The sequence below is a fragment of the Pleuronectes platessa genome, chromosome 22, assembly GCF_947347685.1.
Source record: "Pleuronectes platessa chromosome 22, fPlePla1.1, whole genome shotgun sequence".
In the NCBI taxonomy this organism is placed as follows: domain Eukaryota; kingdom Metazoa; phylum Chordata; class Actinopteri; order Pleuronectiformes; family Pleuronectidae; genus Pleuronectes; species Pleuronectes platessa.
Genome location: NC_070647.1, coordinates 9,764,934 through 9,786,846, shown reverse-complemented (window position 1 = coordinate 9,786,846; position 21,913 = coordinate 9,764,934). Strand labels below are relative to the sequence as shown.

At 42.3% G+C, this 21,913-nt stretch overlaps 1 protein-coding gene across 1 annotated transcript in view; it reads right to left on the bottom strand.

Moving 5' to 3' along the window:
• Positions 1 to 20,837, bottom strand: part of strip2 (striatin interacting protein 2) — a 24,552-nt gene extending 3,715 nt beyond the window's left edge. The window contains exons 1-17 of the mRNA XM_053414927.1: positions 20,712 to 20,837; positions 14,097 to 14,166; positions 12,624 to 12,698; positions 9,191 to 9,319; positions 8,621 to 8,741; positions 7,730 to 7,798; positions 6,927 to 7,033; positions 6,723 to 6,850; positions 6,130 to 6,318; positions 5,424 to 5,474; positions 2,674 to 2,906; positions 1,784 to 1,849; positions 1,633 to 1,696; positions 1,281 to 1,352; positions 1,070 to 1,144; positions 445 to 542; positions 353 to 367 (exon numbers count right to left, since the gene is read on the bottom strand). Coding sequence (XP_053270902.1) covers positions 353 to 367; positions 445 to 542; positions 1,070 to 1,144; positions 1,281 to 1,352; positions 1,633 to 1,696; positions 1,784 to 1,849; positions 2,674 to 2,906; positions 5,424 to 5,474; positions 6,130 to 6,318; positions 6,723 to 6,850; positions 6,927 to 7,033; positions 7,730 to 7,798; positions 8,621 to 8,741; positions 9,191 to 9,319; positions 12,624 to 12,698; positions 14,097 to 14,166; positions 20,712 to 20,822 — 1,673 coding nt within the window. The 5' untranslated portion in view covers positions 20,823 to 20,837. The remainder of the gene's footprint in view (positions 1 to 352; positions 368 to 444; positions 543 to 1,069; positions 1,145 to 1,280; positions 1,353 to 1,632; positions 1,697 to 1,783; positions 1,850 to 2,673; positions 2,907 to 5,423; positions 5,475 to 6,129; positions 6,319 to 6,722; positions 6,851 to 6,926; positions 7,034 to 7,729; positions 7,799 to 8,620; positions 8,742 to 9,190; positions 9,320 to 12,623; positions 12,699 to 14,096; positions 14,167 to 20,711) is intronic.
• Between the last annotated feature and the right edge of the window lie 1,076 nt (positions 20,838 to 21,913).

Genomic DNA, 21,913 nt, shown 5'->3' with positions numbered 1-21,913 from the left:
TACAGCTTTTTCTCCATAAAAGAAAAAAAAGAATTAGAAGACTGACAGCTCATTCCTCTTTGAAAACAAGTATATTTTCAGGTCAGAGTTTTCCATTAATGGCAAGCTGAAGTAAAAATGTCATAAAATATCAGACTGGGATGTGAAAGCCTTTTTAAAAATATTTTTCTAAGTAAGTAACCTCTCAGTGTCATTGAGTCACCTGCAGAAAAACAACCCAGACAAACCATATTTCTGATAGTTTTCCATCAAAAATCTAAATGTTGTACAAACTACCTTCTCTTGCCTATGTTTATACAAATAAAGACAAGAAAAGTAAAGAGATTGCTTGAGTTTTATGAACATTTGTGACTCGAGTGCTTTAATGCTCAAAAAACAGCTCCTGTATATGTGGCTCTGTATGTCTGTGGCTGCATGAAAACAGCAGTCTGGGAGAGGACTCACGGCATCTCCTCAGGCAGCACGTCAGCCAGGATGTTGATAGAGTCCGTTTTGGCTTTGGAGGTGGGAGCTGCGGCCAGCAGCAGCTTCAGGAGGGCAATCTGTCACAGGAAAAAATAAGAGTAAAAAAAACATCACAAGAAACAGATTGACACATTCATCATCTTAGAGAAGGGTAAATTTAGCCGAGGTCAGGACTTTTAAATTGCATCTCATGCATCAACAGAACCGTGTTACTCTAAGGAAATGGTTCCTCCATCTGATTATAGAGACAATCTCCCCTGAACTCCATTTGCAGTTCCTCAATACATCTAATAATTACTGTATATCCACATATAGGTTTGCAGCGACAAAAAGCGTGTCTTACATTATGTGTATATGTTAAAAAGACATACTATAGACATTCCAAAACATTTCAAAATCTGTTTCCTACTTAACTTCAAGCCCACATCTTACTTAAATTAGATCAGGATTTAAATTCTTTAATATATTTTTGTAAGTTTAAGCCCTTTATTGATAGGCCAGTGATTAAGGGTGAGAATTAGGGGGGGATGACATGCAGCAAAGGACGACCACATTAAACAAAGACCAATAGAAGTGTATGTATTTAGTATTATCAGCTACTCACCACATACTGGGAGAGGTTAGGAAGCATACCCAGGTACAGGATCTCTGCTGAAGTCTCCTCCACATCTTCCTCCCCCTGAACAACACAATACACTGCATTTCCTCATTACGTATTCATCACATTAGAAATTCCATTCATCTCATGTGTGGTCTTCAAAAATTTTGAGAAAAGCATAAAATTCCCATGTTACATTTTTTTTAAGATAACTGACCAGAGTCATCGGACACTGTTGCAGCTCGTCCTCCCTCTTGATCTGGACCTCAGCAATAGACACATATTTGTGCTGAAAAAGAAAAAGAACATTAAATACTGCAAATCAAAGTAGAAGTGTTAATTAGCATTGCTGACTGACAACCAGAGGGGTATTAATCTGTGTAACTACACTTCTCAGTCTGTGTAAACAGGACGTATGGATTTTTAAGTGGGAGGCCAGTGTCAGGGGATTCAGCAGCGAGGGAGTATTGATTAGGAGACTGTAATGAGCCAAAGAAAAGAAGAAAAACCAAGGAGAAGACATTTGCTCTTAAATGAGTAAAAAACTACAGAGAGAAAGAGAAGCTCACCTGTTTCAGAGTCTTGACACTCTCGTGGATGGGTCTGGGTAAGCCCACCAAGGTCTCTGTGTCACTGCAAAACAACCCTCAGTTAGACCAGACTCTGAGAGGAAAGTTTGAAAGAATAATACGAGCACACAAAGTGGGAAAAAATACCCACTTTCCCAGGGTAAAGCCGATGAACTTGTTTCTACTGGTTTCCAGGAAGTGCTCGATGTCTTTCTCCCTGTGGACACACAGACGGGCTGCAGTCAGATCTTAGATCCATCTCTGAACACCCGCTGCTACAATTATGTATCCAAACAGGCAACTATTCACAGGATTTTCAAGGCAAGCAAACACCCACACAAACATACACAAGCGTTTTCAAATCTTATCAGCTGCTGCTCTCTGTGCAGTGGGTTCAGAAGCTGCCACTGATCAGGCCTGTGTGTTGCAGAAATGCACATAAACACACTTCAGGTCTGCAGATATTTAGGTTTGCAGATATTGAGGCATGATAAATAATATAAAGTGTCCTCTCTGAGATGCATTATTCATGTCCTCCAAGCAGCAGCGAGCCTGCACCCTGCGGAGACACACAGGCGACTGTCTGGAAAACACAGATGGAGAACATATTGCTGGATGAGAGAGCGAGGAGAGACGATTTCATATATTTAGCTTTAATTTCTCAGAGCTTCCAGAAAGATAATGGCGTTCAGCCCTGGTTGTCCAGCCAAGGTTTCTCTGATGTAGTGGTTAACATGGCAGGCGGCCAACATTAACTTGGAGGTTGTATTCTCAGGAATTAGTGCTGTTAGACGACTTAAACGTCTGCTGGGGATCATTTTAGGAGCAATTAGTGCCTGCAATAGAAAGCTTTCACATAAGCGGTTTGTAACACAGCTTTGTGTGCTCTAAGTGTTTATATATCATTACAAAGTATGGGAGAAATTTAAGTGTACAGCACCTTATCTTTCTTTCCTAACAAAGCCGCAGCCTATAATTGTTAAAAAGTGTCTTGGGTGCTGCTGAAAGCTGAGTCCGAAACAAAAGAACTGAGCAGTTAACCTGACTTTAGGGGCCCAGGGGAGGCCCTTGGGGAAGTTGACCCTCTCCGTTGGAGGTCTCAGAGGAGGCGGTGGCGGCGGAGGCTGGATGATGATCTCGCGGTCCAGAGGGTCCACCTCGCCCTCGATGCCGCTGTCCGTGTCCTCAGGGTCCTCCTCCTCGTCCCGGGCATCGTCGTTCTTGAAGGGGTCCCGCTCGTTGTACGTGTCCAGGCTGTCCTGTTTGACCAGGGGCTGGAGAGAGAGGACAGGTGGTTAGAATGAGACTGAGTAACAAATCCATCCAATGATTTTGACATTTCTATTTAACCAGCAGCAAAATCATACAACTGCATAATGACTTGACCCAAAACCAGTACACACACTTTACCTGATGACATAACCAGTAGGCTGATCAGAATACTGTATATACTGTGTGATACTATCAAACAACATGGACTAAATTGATTTGAACAACTTAAAACCTACATTTGAAAACAGCAAAGTAAAGCAATTAGAGTTCATTGGAAGCTTTAAATATTACAATACTGATGCTTTGCCACTAAGCCATTATTTAGAAGAGGTGAAGTTTAGGAGACAACTGAAATTGTTTTGGATTAATGGCTATTGGCTGATAGCTATATCTACTTTCCCGTATTCCCCCAAAAGGTTTGGTGTCTCCCAAATGACCATATGAATAATGTAAATGCACTGCAGGTAAACTTACAAACAGGATTTTCATTCCCTCAGGTAGGTAACACAAGGAACACAGAGAAAAGCACTTAACCAGGCATTTTCAGTTCAGATTCATGCCAGTTTCATATGTGGTCCTCAACTGGAAAACAAATCAAATATGTGCGTGTGAACTGTTTCAATCTGCTGATCGGGATAATCTAGAAAAAGTAATCAAATTTGTAATGTTTGTAGTGTGTTTGTAGTTTGTAGATTGTAAGACGTCCCAATGCACTGGAAAAGTCACATGAATTTACACTGACCTCGGTCACGTAGTGTAAAAAACAACATTTAAGTACCCAAAAATAAATAAATAAATCAATGTCACATTTATCTTTAGTTTCCACAGCAACTTCAAGCAACATTAGCAATTAGACTTACCACACGTTTAACCAAAACAGCAACAAATGCAAGCAAGGCCCATATGGCTTAAACTGTATTTTAAGCTCTCCTCAACAAACAATCCCATTTTAGTTCAAGCGTTAAACACAAACATACACACACAGTATCAAATTCTCTAATGAATGAGTGTGGCAATAGTGCAAGCATCAGGCATATGAGTCAGCGGCCTAGACATTAATTGAGATAGTGCATTCGCTGTATGGTGCGCCAGTGACAGTGCTAATGCTAATGCCAATGCTAAGTGAGGAGTGTATGGTGGAGAGGGAGGAAGAAGGAGGTGGAGGAGAAACAGTGTCGGGAGCCATTATCTATGGAGAAGCCATTCTCTGCTGAGTGAGAGGTCAAGCTAAATGTTGTTTCTGTCGGGGTTAGGGGACAGACGCTTCCAATGACATCCATTTCAGAGAGAGGTCAGGTGAAACCCAAACACCTCCAGAGGTAAAACATTTCTTGTAATGACCTCGCTTCACCTCCTCCATGAATGCATCTTCATGACATTGACCCCTAGTCCAGAGTCCACAGTGCAAGGTGATTTCTTTTGAGGCCAAACCCAGTAGCAATGTGATGAAAACTACACAGGGTAGGGGATGCTACTACTGCAGATGTCTGAGGTGACCGTCTTTATGGGGACAGTGGATACAGTGAACGCTCCAGTGCCAATGATACAGCCAGCAAGTCAGCCCTATCTCTAAAAACTCCATACCCATGTACTGAGCAGGCCACAGTGGAGGAGGAGGAAGAAATAAGGAGAGGGGGATGTTGGAGAGGGAGGTAACAGGCACAGTAAGGAGGAAGGAAAGTGCGAGGAAGAGCAGAGAAGCAGTAAGAGGATGAAGAGGAAATGGAGAGAGAAATATGAACAGGGATAAGAAAAGGTTGGAGAGCAGAGGAAGAAGAAATAGGATAAGGAGAGGAGGGGAGGACGGTATGATGTTGGAGAAGTGATGAAAACATTGGGATAAGCACAGAGAGGTGGGAGGAAGGTGGGAGGAATAGCAGCAAACGGATGACAAGAATGGTGGGAGAGCAGAAGAGGAAGAAATAGGTAAGGAGGGGAGGAATGTTTGTTGGCAGATAAGGGGGGAGAGGTGAAGACAGAGGGACAGTGTGAGGACAGGAAGGATGGGGAGGAGAAAGAGCAGAGGAGGAAGTAAGATTGAAAAAGTGTACATGGGAATGGAGGAGACAGATGGGGAGGGGATTAAAAATAAAACATGAAGCATTAAAGGAAGATAAGTGAAGGACAGAGGGAAATAGAAGACACAAGGGGGAAAGTGAATAATAAGCAGGTGGAGAAAAGGAAGAGAGGCAGAGAGCAAGGTAACACTGCAGTGACTCAAGCTTTAACTTTTGAGTTTCCGATCCATTTCTTTGTTGACACAGATCAGATCTAAATCCACATGCGAGGGGAAAACTGGGGCAAACACCAACAAGCTTGGGTAGGGTTAAATGACAGGAGGAGGAAGATCAGGGAAGGACAGAACAATTAGGAAGAAGGATAAAGAAGGGCATGGGGCAGATAGAGGAGGAAAATAGAAAGAGAAGATTGCAAGGACGTGGGAAAGGAGTGCAATAAAGTCCAGCTCGATGCAGAGAGGAAAATGCAGAAGGAAAACGAGGGAATTTGTGGGTAAAGACCTGCTTCTTGGGAAAGGGACTGTCTCCTTCCAAGCTATCAACAAAGGCACTCTGTGGGGACACAAGGGAGACGGCCAATGAGAAACCATAAGACAGTTATAAAGAGAGAGAGAAAGAGGCTGTTGGGTCAAAGCTCTATCAAAATACAAGGGGCTGAGATGCCCCGACACCAGCACCGAGATCATCTGTGGTCACTGACTTACAACAGGGAACTGATGACGTTGGACTTTTGGAAAGAAAAGGTACAGAGGGAATTTAACAAATCAAAAAGTTGAGTTGTCCAACAATATAAAGCGCAAATTATAGAGATGAGTCTTGGTTAGCTTTCATAATGTGATGTTAGTAATATAGTTATGTTGTTGAGTTAAAGGCATCAAACAACTTCTGTTACTGAGATAAATTAACAGCTGGTTCAACAGCAGGTGTCTTTTCAAATATTGTGAAGAAACTTAAGCACTGATTGTTCTATCTGCATCCAGTAGGTTATGCTTTCCTGTTCCTTTGTTTGTCGGCAGGATTACTCAAAAACGACACTACAAATTCCAATGAAACTTGGTAAAAAGATGGGACATGGGCTGGAAAAGAACCCATTTAATTTTGGTGTAGATCCGGGACTTTTTCTGTCTAATTGTGACATTTTAGACATACTCGCAGATTTCCCAGTAAATCTAGATCATCTGTGTGGAGGATGAGGGAGATATTGTACCCTGCGGCTGCGGCGGCCCCTCTTCTGCTGCTGCTGCTGCTCGATGAGCTCCATGGCTGAGGCCGGGGGCGAGGCCGCTCTCATCGCCCTGACCACCTTGATGCTGTCCTCCGGTAGCGGAGGCAGGTTGAGACGCTCCCGGCCCCGCACCTTCATCTGCTGGAGCTCCAAGAAGCCCCCCATGGTGAACTGGACAGAAAGATGGACCAACAGTAAGACAGCGTGGGGAAATATAATGCTATACACAATATATATATATATAAATCTATACATGTGGTTTGTGTATTTTGTAGGTAATTTGCATTTTATTTATTATGTTTCACTACCTGTTTGATTCGTTGACCCTAAAATGAAATAACATATTTGTGTGTCCCCTGATCTTAAGTTTAAAATGTCTGTGACTTGTTAGCACTTCAGCCGATACAATTTAGATTCAACACATATCTGAAATAGTCTTTACACATCTAAAATGCAATACAACCCACTAAAAGATAAACTAAAGCAATACTTTTTTGGGGATTTTCTCTTATCTTCCGTCCCGGCATGTTTGTGCATGTTTGTGGATGATGTATGACTGGTTGTGATGTACTAACCAGTATCGTCTTCCAGAGCAGCAGGAGGACTTTCTTCATGGGGAAGTGTGGGGCGTTCATGCTGCAGAACTTGGTCACCATAGTGAAGAGGAGCAGGGCAAAGGGTTCTCCGTTGTACAGAGGTGAACCTAAAGAGACAGAGGTCAAGCCAATATCTCTCTCAGAACATAGCACTGTGTAGTTCCAGGAGTGAATGACACATACCCAACTCATTCTTGAAGGCCTCTCTGGCTGTGATCCACTCAGGTCTGTCATCCTCTGTTTGAACTCTTATGGTCTCCACCATCAAATACATGATGCTCAGTAACACTCTGCAAAGACAAGAAACATGCACAAAGGTGAGTTTGACTGTGTGTGTGTGTGAGAGGCATATAACTGGCGCCCTAAACAGCATCAATAGGCTTACAAGGGATCTCCATGTCTAACACTGGGTATTTGCAGTCTGCTTGTGCCTGTAAAAAAATGGGAGGAAATAATTCCTGGGCTCTGCCAGAAGAATAAGGCAGCATCCATCCACATTCACCTGATGGGTTTTATGTGCTTCACTTTTTTCAAACTAACTACATCGGTTTTCAATCTAACGGCTGTAATTAGCTGCAAATCTGCTCCTCTAGCCTGTAATTATATGCAAGTGTTCATCAGGGGGTTGCACAGGGGAGCTTTGTGTGTGTGTGTGTCTGTGCGGGTGTGTGTGTGTGTAAAGGAGCGTTTAGCCAATTTCCCTAAAAAATCTATCCCATTAAGTGGAAGCAAAGATTGAAAATGAATGTGAGCAACACTGAAGATAATTCGATTTTTTTGGATTAGATGTGTACGTGTTCATGCAGGTAAGTCTGCACATCTGTTTATAAATGAGGCCGAACGACACAAGGGTAAACAGCAAGAGAGGAAACATAAAACTGAGAAATAGGAAAATACAATATAAAAACATATATATATATTTTCCTATGACTTATTGGCTTTGTCCTTATGTTAAGAATGTGGAGTGTTGTGGTTATACTCCTCACCTGAGCTCTGTGCTGTCTGCAAGAGAGATGGCCGGTTTCCTCACAGCACTGCTGCACGCCTGGCTGTTGCTTTACACACACACACACACACAAGTAAACAATTACATTATTTTACTCGTTTAATAGTAAATGATGATATGTTGTGTAGATCAAACACACTCATTTTCCATTTGATGCCTTCTTCTTTTCCTTTTTTTGGTATAACCAGCCATGACCTGAAGAGCCCCATGTGTGCATTTTCAGGATTGCTTTGCTGTGCAGCCTGGCGATAGCACAGACTGTGCAATGATGCCTAAGAGCAGCTTATGTAACCAAAAAGAAACGCTGGATCCCAACTGTGACTGATACCAGCAGCAGCAAAGCTGACTTCAAGGAGGCGCTGCCACATTGCGTCCTCACCAGATGGTTTGAAGTGTGGATCACAGACAGCGTGTTTCCTGTGTTCCTGCATTCGGTTTCTCTCTGTGTGTATTTCTAAGCCCAGAAACCTCCTCTGCTGTCATTTGAGGGAGCTGTAAAAAAGGAGATGTGGGATTTGGGAGGGAGCCCGAGCTTCAGAAATTGGAGGATTCTGGGAGAACTTTGATCTTGTAACGAGTCTTACCGGCATTGAACCTATGACCTTCTGGAGGTGTGAAACCTGCTGCCCACTCGATGAAAGACCTCCAGATAAGAAATCATAAATCGCATTTTTTCCCGATACAACAGCCCTCTCCATTCCTTTATTGCTGCAGGCCCTGACCCAAGTGGGAAATTTATTTAAAAAAGAGCTGTTTTGCTCCTCCCTAAGAATGATGCTATTGATTTATTATTATTAATTGGTGGTCTGGCAGTTTTTGTCAATTTTTAATGACTCATATATCCCCAGCATGTGCAGTGCAGCCTACTCACTCTATCTCCATGCTGAGCAGCTCCAGCAGTGCTGTGAAGATGCCCATGTCGTAGAGCAGAAAGACATTGTGTCTGGACCAGTGGAGCACGTCCACCTCGGTGTCGCACTCATCAAACACTCCTGGGTAAAGGTGCGAGGAAAATAGGACACAAAGCGGGATATATTTTGTTGTGTGATTATAATTTTTCTGTTATTCCCAGATCCAAAACACATTATTCTCTCTCACATAAAAAGCGTTTCAACTGTAAACATCACACAACATAAAATATGTGCTACAGAGCGTAACATTGACCACCAACTTTTAGAAAGACAAGAGAAGAAGATTTCATTTTCTTTATTGACGTTTCAGAAAATCCTGATAAAAAAAAACGGCCAGCAACGACATTAATGCTGAATTCCATTTGGTTCTGCTACTAGGCATGCTAGCCCAATGTCATGACTTTAAGGACCCAAAAATAGAATGGAACCACTATTTTAATTATATTAGAGACAGCTGTATTTTTCCTTCTATAAGGACACAGTGGGTTTGCTGTGAAAGTTGCTGGCTGTACTGTGGTAGGTCTACGTACCCTGGGCCAGGTAGAGGATGGCTCGGGCGACCTTCAGCCTCTTGTCTCTGTCCGTCACCTCCAGAGCGTCCAGCAGCCTCATCACGTACGTCCTCTGCTCCTCCACTGCCAGCTCGATCCACCTCCTGCCTAGAACACAACACAGAGTTCGAGGAAAGATATGATATTAAAAAGTGACCGGAAAAGCAGAAGAAATAGCAGGGGTTAACCTTTGACCCCTGAAACTAAATCACTTTATCTTTGTGTACAAGTGACAACTGATCAAAAGTTGAAGAAATTACCTGAAGCAGTCTTGAGATATCACATTCAAGAGGCTAAAAACGCATTGTCAAAGCAGCTGTGACCTTGACTTTGAACACTGAAAGATAATCAGTGAGTCCAAGTGAATTGTACCAGATGATATTCGCTATGGACAGTCCGGATATCACATTCACACCGGTGTGAGGCCACTGTGATCTTGTCCTTTGACCTTCAGGCAAGAAAATCAAATCGATTCTTCCTTGAGTCTAAATTAATGTTTTTACCAAAATTTGAACGACAGACAGACGAACAACCCAAAAAGATAATGCCCAAGGCCATTGGCTGTCGCAGATGTATTCAAGGATTATTAGCATAAACTTAGTCTTATGTAAAGCAGATCTTACACTACCACAAAAAGACAACTTAAATGACAAGCAGGCCTTCTCTGGATAGACAATTCGATTAAGTAGACAGTAATCAGCTTAAGAGTCATGATGACCATCATGATCAGAGGAGCAGTGATCTTCTACTAGGAGACTCTGACTTACACTGTCAACTCACATTTTAAAATTAGACATGTTAGTCATAATCACTGTCATTCTTGTGAGCGACTGAGAATTTTGGCTAGATGTGGAAAACACAGATTAGTAAACTTTCAGTGGACGTGATGTACACACACACACACACACAAAGAGCAAAAGCAAATCAGTAAAACCAGCCTTTGACAGCTCACATGCAGCGCTCACACAAACACAGACACACTAATGAAAAGCCTGTAATGCAAAGAGGCAGCTCCGGTCTCTATCTCTGTAAAACAGCAGCCGGAGCTCTTTTCTAATCCTGCTATTCATCTGCGCTCGGCTCGGAGAGGACTTGTGAGATAGAGGAGGACACAGATCATCTGGCTCTCTCGCTCTGGTCCAAACGGAAAGATGCTTTTGTTTTGTCTATGCTCTCAGAGCCCTGGGTCCTTTGTGGCATCTTGTTGATTCTCACAATGGTCTTTGTGTGACACAATGTTTTCAACATTATTGGTCCTTCATTCCAAAGAAATGGGTTGTTACTGAAATGATAAGCACCAAATGGGGGAAACTGAAAATAAACCATAGGCTGTATATAATCCAAAACAATGAGGTAAAAGAGGCTACAACACCCCTTATAGCTGAGGGGAACAGTTCAGGGATATTTCTCTGTATATATCTATACAAATAAAGATGGGCGACATGACAACTCCTAAAAAGTGAAGCCATATCGTCTCATTTGCCCCAATGTAACTGGATGGGAACAAAAATGTCGACGTCAGAGAGATGAGTCTCAGAGATGGTTTCTGTCATTTTAAGAAATTCCAATCACAATTGAGTGTTGTGTAGTACGAATTTGTCCAGCAAATGAAGTACTTTTATATTTTTCCACATCAAGTAAAGAAACATTGTATTAAAGCTTGATCTCTTTGTTAAACTGGCAAAAATGTAAAAGTTCACGTCGGAAAGGCCGCTTTGTTCTTTGCAAAGACACATTAATCGCATAGTTGTGATGGGGGCCCCTCCCATCAATATCTGTGGGGAAATTCAGTCTTTGAACAGATTAAAAAAGCAGAGCTTTGATGTTCCTGGTCACCCTCGCCTCACACCACTCGGCTTAAAAATAAAAACCCACAGACGCACAGTGAAGAGCAGCTCTGGCTCACGTTGGACGTCTGATGTGAGAAAACTGAGCTTTCACAGCTTTTGGTGTTGTTAGGATTTCAATATTTTAGCTTTCGTCTGTGTCTAACTCAACTCTAAATGAATAAAGATAGAAGTAGTTTGAGCCAGATAAGGCCTTCACGCAAATGATTAATAATAACCCTTTCCTTCCAAGTGTTTAATCTTGAAAATTAGAATGTGTCTGCGTCACAATGCTGTTTCGTTGTTTTGGTTAAATGTTTTGAATGTCTGTACAAACAGAACATTGTTTTGATATAGCAAGAACACAATAATCTTCTCTCCAATTGTCAACACCGTTGGCCCACATGCCATCAGCTGTGTCAAGGCTGGTCAAGAGATGAACATTTTGAGACTTGTCACTTCCTTATTCCAAAGCCAAGAAGGAGGGACTACGCCTGCGCACTTTCGAGGAGGAAGAACCAAGATCTACTGTTATAAAATAGACAGGCGCCGGCTGTTTGATGCGTTCTGATGGGTCTTGTGTTCTGATGCGACTTGTTGGATGCCCATTGCTTTGCTGATTGTTACCTTTCATTGCTTTCTAAATAAATACTTGATTGAACAAACCGAGTTTGGCTCATCTTCTCATATTTAGGATAAACGAACACGGTTAACAATTTGGTGACCCCGACGTGATTCCTAAGAGAAGTTTCGATGACGACATCCTGAAAAGAAGTCTTTTGACCAGAAAGACCGGAGACCCCAAGGTCCGAGGCTGCTCCTATCGATTCTCCACATACTCAAACCAAAAGGTAAGCAGAAAACAAATTATGTTTGGTTATGGACTCTGAGTGTGCGGGGAGGAGAAGGAGGTAAAATAATAATGTTTTTAGGAGGCAATGAAAGACTACGGCAAAGCAATGTTAATCAAGGGAATGAACAAAGGTTGTTTGTAACAGTGTGAAGCTGAGAAATGCATAAAAGGAAAGAAACAAAAGAAATGGACTTACAATAGAATAATTATAGTTAGTCAATCTGAAATGTAGATGTTTCTTGTATTTACATTAATTGATTTATGCTTACCGTGTTGAGAAAGCAGAACAATGCTGCATGGAAACATTTTGTAAACCTTCAACCTCTGACTTAGGGACGCTGTTATCTGGCAGTAATCTGGAGCCAGTCGGGGAATTCAGAGCTACACAAAGGGACTCAGTCTTGTTGTGTCAGTCAACACAAGCCACACAGTCGGAGGAGCTGTCAAGGTCTCTGTAATAAACAAGGAACAACAGCAGCCACAGCAGCCACAGCAGCAGCAGCAGCGCTGGTCTGCTGGCTGTGGACTTGTGTTGGTTGAGTGTGTCTGTTTGTGACCCTGTTTTGTGTTAACGTTTCTGTACAAGTGGCTCTGACAGTCACACCCGTGGCCTTTACTACGAAGTGAGTTCAACATACCCAGGATATCTTTCTGATATCTGGGTGAACTTAACCTGACTACGCAATCAGGCTACACACATACACACTCACACACAGACAGACACACACAGTACCATGGCTCCTGAAGTCCTCCTCAAAGCAGTCTCTGTTGAGGGCGAACTCCGGCTCCTCTGTGTAACTGTAGAGCTCTGTGAACACAATAATATAGAGTTATAGCCAAACCCCACATCCGTCAAGGCCAAACAGTCCAATTAAATTTAAATCAAGCTGCAACAAATTACACACATTCATAGATATGAGCTGCCTAAAGTATATAGTGTATTTTTACAATTTTTGAACAATATCTTAATGCTATACTTCTGTCTTTATTTTGTGTTTCTATTTATTGTTAATGTCTTGGTTTAAGCGAACGATATTTAAGAGCAGAATAAAAAACAGCAATAAAAAACTGTTGAATTTGGTTTATCTGTCACTTATGCCTCTTTTGGGATTTATAAACCAGGATGCACATAAACTGTTACCATATACACAGATACTGGAGCTTGAATGTATGATCAGTGTTTATGATGACTCATATCATTAGTCACACAATGAAGATTGTGTGTGACCAGAACATTTGGTTCTCAGCTTTTAACAACGTGTCAGGTTATGACCTCCACCATGTTTTCAGCCCTGTCAATTGGTTTGTGTGTCGGTTTGTTGACTTGTCAGCAGAATTACCCAAAACCTACTGAACAGCCTTTCACAAGACTTGGTGAAAGAATGGGACATTGACCACGAGAGAGACATTAAATTAAGGCGCAGATTAGGACCATGGGACAAATCCTGGACTTTAATTTTCACTTTTTATGACATCGCCATTGGATACATCACCAATTTCCCAGGGAAACTATCTAATCTAATAATCCCACAGATCTCTGTCCCTCTGTGTGTTGCTCATATTCCTCCAGAACTTGTCATCATATTATCTTCACACTTTTGTATTGTTGGAGCGCAAGGAAGTGCAGTGTTGAACTTGGTGTGACCCGTTCAATATTAATAACTGATTCTCCAGTTCAGGGGTTCTGCCTCACTGAACTTTGAATAAACAGGGTTCTGTGGACTGACTCCAGCAGCCGGTCTTTACTTTGTCACAGCTCAATTATTGAAGGATATTTTTACAGTTTCAGAAAGAAAACTGTAACCAGCATCACCACAGGCCAAACAAACAGGCAGGTTTAGAACAGGTACTGCACTCTTGTGTTTCATGATTCTTGGCGGCTTGATTGAATTCAAGGGCTTTGGCAGAGGTATGCACTCTAACACTCAAATATATAATTACAGTGTTGTTCATGATAATGAGTGCAGATGCAGGATTATTTTTCCAATCATTAGCACACAGTAATTTGCAAGCTGAGTAGAAACCAGAGGTATTATGTGGATTGTGTGGGTTAGCTCTTATGTCACACATGAAAACCATTCATGACTTCAGCAGCACATCAGACATGAAAACAATAAGATGGGTAAAAAGTGTGTTTGCAAATGGAGCTGATTTAGTTTAAAACTAATTTTAAAACATTTCACTGTAAGTTGTGGAGGAGTCTGACCTGAGAGCTCAGCGGTGACTGTGTCCGTGTCTCCATACTCGAACTCCAGGTTGGGAGAGTCCATGGAGCTCTGTGAACACAAGAAAACACACATGAGCTTGTGCAGTAGTGTGACACTGAACTCAGCCAATCAAAGATGCCCTCACACCCACATACAAACAGACACGCAAACACACTGCAGGCTATTCGCACTTTGCAACAGCTACCACTACTCTGCACTCCAATTGCATTCGTACACACTTCAGCTCTACATATCACCTGCACACAAACACACTCACTCACTCACACACACACACAGGCTACCACACGCTTCAGGCTCGTTCACAATTTTGCCTGATCATGTGTGTGTGTGTGTGTGTTATCTGCTGGATCTCAACACGCTGCTGATAAGTAATTTACATAATTGTATCTCTCACTCCCTCTTATCCGGAGCCACTCACAATTACAGGTGCTCTCAATGGGCACACACAGCTACAGCCCCGCTTTAATCAGAAAGACTGAACAGTCACAGGAGGTTCTCGTCCGTCCTGCTGCACCAGTGAAGCAATAAACCGCAGGAAAGAGAGGACGCAGGAGTCGACATGGCCCCGGTTGCAGGGCAGATTAGCTGCTGTGTCCAGACTTTCTCTCAGATCTGACTTCAGCCTCCCCCTGTGATTAGCACGTGTCCAAGCTTTCAGGAATGAAAAAAGATAGCGGCTCCAGGGATGACGATGTCAGTCCACCACTGAGATCCAGACTGAAATATCCAAACCACTGTTGATAACTATGGAATACGCTTGTGTGAGTTTCCTTAGTAAATACTTTTTTACAAAATAACATCTTACTCAGAAGAGCATTCAATTCCAATTCAAAACAACAAGTGAGAGTAGTGTCTATGAGTGTAAAAGAACGGTGAACATGATAACGGCCGTTGAAACTGATTGTAAGTAGGTAAATAAATACTGAATGATTAAAGTGGGCGCAGTAATACAGACATGAATTATGTACAGTTAAGCTGAATGAAGTATATATGTACAGGACCGAATTAATACATATTTTAACATATGAATATATATACATACAGCAGGTGTGTAATAGAATAAATATAGCTGTGGATAAGTAAATCGGAAGCTCTCAGCATCACTATGTTAAAATTGTGATGTTGAGTGGGTTGTGCTGTTGATCGTCTCAAAGCACAGTACAACCCATAGACTTAATACAAAGATAGGCGACATGACAGCTTCAAAAGAGAAGCCAAATCGGGCTGATCACCCCCTGGTGGCTGGCTGCAGTTAGGGTTATAAACCATGCCACCTCCATGTTACCATAGTTATTTAATGCTATAAAAATGGGGTGACAAGTCGTGACTCACAGCTGAGACTATCTTGTGATTGGTCGAGCGTGTTTATCAGCAGGACGTCAATGCCAAGGCTCTGAACCTCAATCATTACTGCTCAGATTCTTGCTCTGAATGATGTCAAAACTGCAAGATGGAGGCTTCGTCCATCTTTGTATACAGACTATAATACAACCTCATATTCTTTCTAATGATGAAAAACTAGTTAAGAAGTGCAAAGACAGACGCACAGATGCACGTTCACACACACACGCACACGCACACACACACACACACACACTTCAGTGACACAAGCAAACAGGCTCAAAGAGGAGTTCACATCCTCAGTACACATATATAGTCACACCTCAATAAAAGCAAGCTAATAAAAAAAGCCTGTAGTCATACAAACCAGGTAGTGGATTTCCAATAAGTCCATATGATAAAGAAAGAATCAAATAAAAGAACCAGGAAACGTGTGAGATCGCCTCCTGGGACGAACAGCAGGGAAACAGAAGTAAGAGAATCAAGCTGGCGACAGGAATATTCTTGTTTTTTCTCTGTTTATCTTTTGGGTGTGAGACTTGAACTGATGACATTTCCCTACAAGGATGATTACAGATCCATGTCATGTTAATGAGATTTAAAGGACATCACAAGCAGGCCTCCAGGATCCGAGCATCAGACGTATTAAACCCTTCGAGAACCGCCCCGAGGCCCGGACCAGCCCACGACGGTAAATAAGGATGTGCTCTGAGTCATTGGCCCTGGTTGAATAACTGCTGTGTGCTGTCATGTATAAATACCTGATGCTTCCGAGTCAGCACCAACTGAAATACACAGCAGCACGTCAGCCACCGGTTTGTTTATGACGCCAAGCCGCAGTAATGTGGTTTGATGTCATTACTGCAGTTGTAAACCAGGAAATGAAAAACCGCTTGGGAGCACGGATGATTCACCGGAATTACCCACAACAGGGCGGGGGGCCTTGAGACCAAAATGACGAATGTCCAACACTACAAATGAATGTAACAACATAGTATCACCTTTGTGTAACTGCTCAGTAGTGATCAAGCTGCAAGGGGCCAATTAGGAGCAGCAATTTCACTGCTAGCTCTCATATGATAATGTGCAGAAATTATTATTAGGGTACGGTCACAAATAATTGAATATATATCTGTAGCGCACCTCCTGTTCTCCTCTAATCTTTGCCAGCGAGGGGCCGAATAAAACGATTACTTCCTGCGGTGAAGCAAATCTGCGACGTGGCTTTCTGTGGAGTTCAACTAAAGCAAACTTTGACCCTCAACATTTGCCTGTATTCGACTTTGTGTGACCGTGTCATTTGATCATAATTTTATGGATGACTACTTATAGTTTATTAATAGTTTAATCACATGTTGCTGATTTTGTGGTTGCTGCTTAAACTATACAAAGTTCAATTTCAAAATATAAAAAAAGAATCGATACACCAACAGTCATCCACTGCTGTCACTGTAGAGTCCCTTCACATTCAAGTTTATTTATTACTGAAAGAAAGAAAATTATGATTATGAACAAACATTTTTAAGATCAGTTCAGTCCACAAGGCCAAAGGGACGTCTTAAAACATTTATGTTTTGTCCAATCAACAGATCATCAAAATTAGAGGACCCACGACTCAAGTTTCCTTTTTAAAGATGCACTTACAAATAAGTGTCCCAGCTTGGAGATGTGGGTGCAGCCGGAACTCAAGATTATAATAGTTGCATATTACAGTAAGTGTAGGATCTTTTTTGGGCTTGAATACAACCTGGGGCCAAACACCCCTCGCAGAAATGGAGAGTGCAGCCGCTGAGATCATGCAAGGAAAGAAATCCTTAAGAAAAGCTGGAAGGGATAGGAATATTGATAAGACAACCCTCAAAAGATTCATAAAAAGAAAGAGAAAGGGAAAGTAAAATCAGTAGCGTGGGGTGCAGTAGCTGAGGCAAAGAGAATATTCACAGATGAGATGGAGGAGGAGCCAAACACTTGAAACAACTAGCTGACCAGTTCCATGGCCTTGCTCCAGTTAAGTGCCGTGAACTGGCATTTGAATACGCAGAGAAAAACAATATCCCTGTTCCTGCCAATTGGACAGAGAAACAATATGCAGAAAGCTAGGGTGTGCAAGAGATCACATTAATCATAATAATTATAAATGTGCTTAATTGACCAATCCCCATGATTCTGTTACTAGTCCGATATTAGTTTTGGAATGTGTGGTTGTCAATCTAGCTGTCAGGATGTTAACTATTATAACATGTGTTGTTAAGATAGTTTTAAAGTGGAAAAAGTAAGTGGATCACTTTACCCCCTTGATTTCTCTGGTCTGTCTCACTTTACCCCGTAGCTGGGGTAAAGTGGGACACAAGACCACTTTTTTAAAAACAATCATATTTTCACTGCCCTTTGTGCTGAAGACATCCTGATCATTTCCATTGCTACGATACATCCTGAATTAATGGGACATGTGTACATTTTACCGATATATAATTTTAGCTCGCCTAGAGGGGAGCAAATGTAAAAAAATTCTCACATTACCCCGCTCTCCCCTACCTGATAAAATCTCTGTTGTGGGAAAAATTGAAAAAATATTGCTGAGCCAAGATCATTTCTAGGCTTTGTACCATTACAATCTGTTAATAAGACAGACAAATGTACATAAGAACATTATTTTTTAATTTTATTATATATAATCTTTACAAAAATACAAATTGAAACAGTAATCTAAGAGAAACTGTGGCAATGGACGTTGGCTCCGGGGTCTCCCAACAACAGACAGAGATGAACATTCCCCGTTTCAGCACGTTAATTGAAAAACAGCAAACATTAACACAACAAAACATAAGTTGTCTATCAGTTTCTGCCTGTCATGACAGCTCAGCTCTGGCGTGTGTCTTCTCCTGCATCTCTGTGTCTCTCTACATGTATCAAGGGAGACTTCATTGGCCAACTAACTTCAGCTGTGTCAATCAACTCTCCTTGGTTACCCTGGAGGTGCTCTGGCGAACTACCCCCACAAATCTTTTATTGTTTTTACACAGTCTAAAAGAGAACTGGTAAAGACGTGGAGTGATTGTTTCCATTCCATCTTTGGTTTTGTCTAGAGTAGCCCTTAAATTAAATAAAGCTCAAACGCCTTCGAAATACTAATATCAATGTAAAAAAAAAGAATGAAAGGAAAACAGTGTTTTTTTTTTTAAAAGAAAGGAAATGAGTCCAAAGATTGTAAATTAGTGATATAAAGTGTGAAGCAATAAACTTACAATGATTTTCACTTTAAACCTTCAATTACTATTTAATTTAATCAATAAGCTGTTTACTATGATGTGTCACAAATTATAGAGATACCTGTCTCAATTTGTTTGAGCACACATTCAAATTATCTCCTATTTTGACCCAAAGCAATCTAAACCAAATGATTCTTGATCTGCAAAACTATCAAACTGAGAAAAATATCAAATCCTCTCATTTAAAAAGCTGGAACCAACCAATATCCCTTTATAAAGACTGGAGATTAATTTTTCAGGGAATGTTTGACTCAAAGACTCAAAATCACCAAGTGGCCCCGTCCCTGAGGTGTCTACTAAAGAGCCCACTGTCACCTGAGGATGTAAAAGTGACTGACTGCTCTTTTCAAAGCCAACTGAGATTTCCCTGCAACACAGACAACCCTCTCTCTCTCTCTCTCTTTCAGTCACTCACTCCTCCTCACCCTCTCTCCCTCTCCAGTCTCACTCACTGCCCCCCCCCCCCCCCCCCCCCCCCAACTTCCACCAGCTGACAGCGATATCCGTCCCCACTCCAACCTGGCACGGCCACACACCCTGCACCACATCAGCGTGCTATCACCAGGCACGACGTCAACACCCCCACTCTGACCAACATTTGCCACATGGACAACACATGACTGCTTCACGGTCAACGCACACACATGAGCGACTCCGATTTTAGGTCAACATCACAGACGCCGGGTCTCTGGTGCAGTGAGGAAGCATCAGCATTAGCCCACGGCTCCGAAAAGTGCTTTCAATGTCTCTGTCATTCATCCAATACACTATCAGTGACGCACCCCCCCCCCCCCCCCCCCCAGTACAGAAGGACATGAATATGCTCCAATTCCTTCAAACACCATTCAATGTGATCACACAATAGGTGGAGGGTTTTGGCCCTGGATGAAGACATCTGTTTGGGGGCTGAGAAACCCACAAATATGAACCCATCTTTTTGTCATTTTACCACAAGATGTGAATAAAAACCAAAGGAGACATACAGGTCCATATTTTAGAGGGCGACTCCAAACACTCATCCTAATAAACGTGATATGAGGTTACGTCTCAGCCTTTTTGAATGGATAAAGAATAATTGTTAATTGAAAGTAACGGATTTGGTGATGTTAGTGGGTCTGGTGGTGACTGTAGTGGATCTGGTGGTTGTGGAAGTCGGTTTGGTGGTGGTTTGACTGGATCTGGTGCTGTTGGTAGTGGTGGTATAGGGTTTAGTGGTGGTGGTGGATCTGGTGGTGGATTTATGGATGGTGATGGCAGTGGGTGGTTAGGTGGTATTAGTGGGTCTGGTGGTGGTGGTGGTAGAGGTGGAGGTCCTGACAGCAGCAGTCACCTCTCCCCACCTTCCTCCCCCTCAGTGAGCACCACTGTAGGATTACTGCTGGGTTATTTATAGGAGCCGGTGCCAAAATAGCACCTTGGTGTCTGTGAGCCTGTCTGTCTGCATGTGTATGCTTCAGAACACACACACACACACACACACACACACACACACACACACACACACACACACACACACACACACACACACACACACACACACACACACACACAAATACAAATACAAACATACACACACACATGAGTCTGAAAACTCCCCAGCAACAACTACACACACTCTCACTCTCTCTCACACACACACACACACACACTATCTCTGTCTCCCCCCATACACACACTCTCTCTCTCTAATACATATACACACTCACTCTGTCTCTCTCTGTCTAACACACACACACACGCACACACACACACACGCACACACACGCACGCATGCACGCACACACACACAAACACACTCACACACTCTCTCTCTCTCTCTCTCTCTCTACCTCACACCAGCACAAACAAACACACACACACACACACACACAAACACACACACACGCACGCACTCACTCACTCACACACACACAAACACCTCCAGTGCGCCCCAACACCACACGCTGGCGTCTCCCACTGTACACAACCGCCTCTCGGATTTACCTCCGACTCCTTCTGCTGCTCCTTGAACACATCTTTCCCCCTCTGCCTCAGTCTGTCTCCGGTGTCGTTCAGGTTATGGATGATCGGCACCTCCATGTCCTCCGCCTGCATCTCTCCGGGTCTCTGCGGCTCACTGCCTCCTCGTACCCCGCGACTGGTGCATGCCGGGCCGGCGTGTAGAGCTGCTGACGCTTCGCCGCACCAGGGGGAGCTCCGCGGACTCACACACCCACACACTGAGCGACTCGGTCAGGAGAACAAGTTCAGGGTCTGATTCTCCTCCGCCTGCAAACCAGCCAAGTCTGTTTGATTCACTGTCCCTGCGCGCACCGAGAGGGCGGGGTTAGAGAGAGAGAGAGAGAGAGAGAGAGAGAGAGAGAGAGAGAGAGAGAGAGAGAGAGAGCTGATAACAGTGAATGGAGATTGTACAGAGGGATGATAATCAGTCAATCAATTGATCCTGATATGTATTGATAACTAATTATTTTATTGTATCATAAACAAATATTTCATTTTATGCTTTGTTAATGTGACCTGTTAAAAGAACTCTCACAAAATATTTGAAATAGAATTTGATCCTAACCCTTTCTTTCACTAAGGATGTCACACCTTGTTTAGTTCTATAAGGCAAATTGAGATTTGTGAAACTGGGCTATACAAATAAAGTTAGATTTTATGAATAATATTTAACCATTGATTGAAAAAATATTCATGTGCCAAAACATCAATGACATTAAAGGGAACAATAATCCAATTTTATAAAATATCCAAACAAGAGTTCATTGACTGTAATAATTTGTCTAAATTAAAACAAATTTGGGACACCTTTGATTGACAGGAGAACTTACTTGTGGCCCAGATCTGGCAAACAGGAGCGGATCGACCATTAGATGCACTTCCTTCACCTCCTGTCACACTCCCTTCTCTGGAGCCAGTTAATTTTTTATACATTCATCAAAAATACATTTTTGCCTGGCTGTGCAAACCACTTCAGATGACATTATTGGATTGTACACTTGAATGTGGGCGGGAGCTCCTGGTTGAGTGTGACCACATGGCAGGACAGCAGGGGAGCTCATGATGAATAATTATTCACAGATGACTCAAGTCTGACAGACATAAAGCCAATAAAACCTATTGAATATTGATTTTAAATGTATATTGTGTTAATGGAGGTGTAAATTATAATTGTTTTGCTTTTA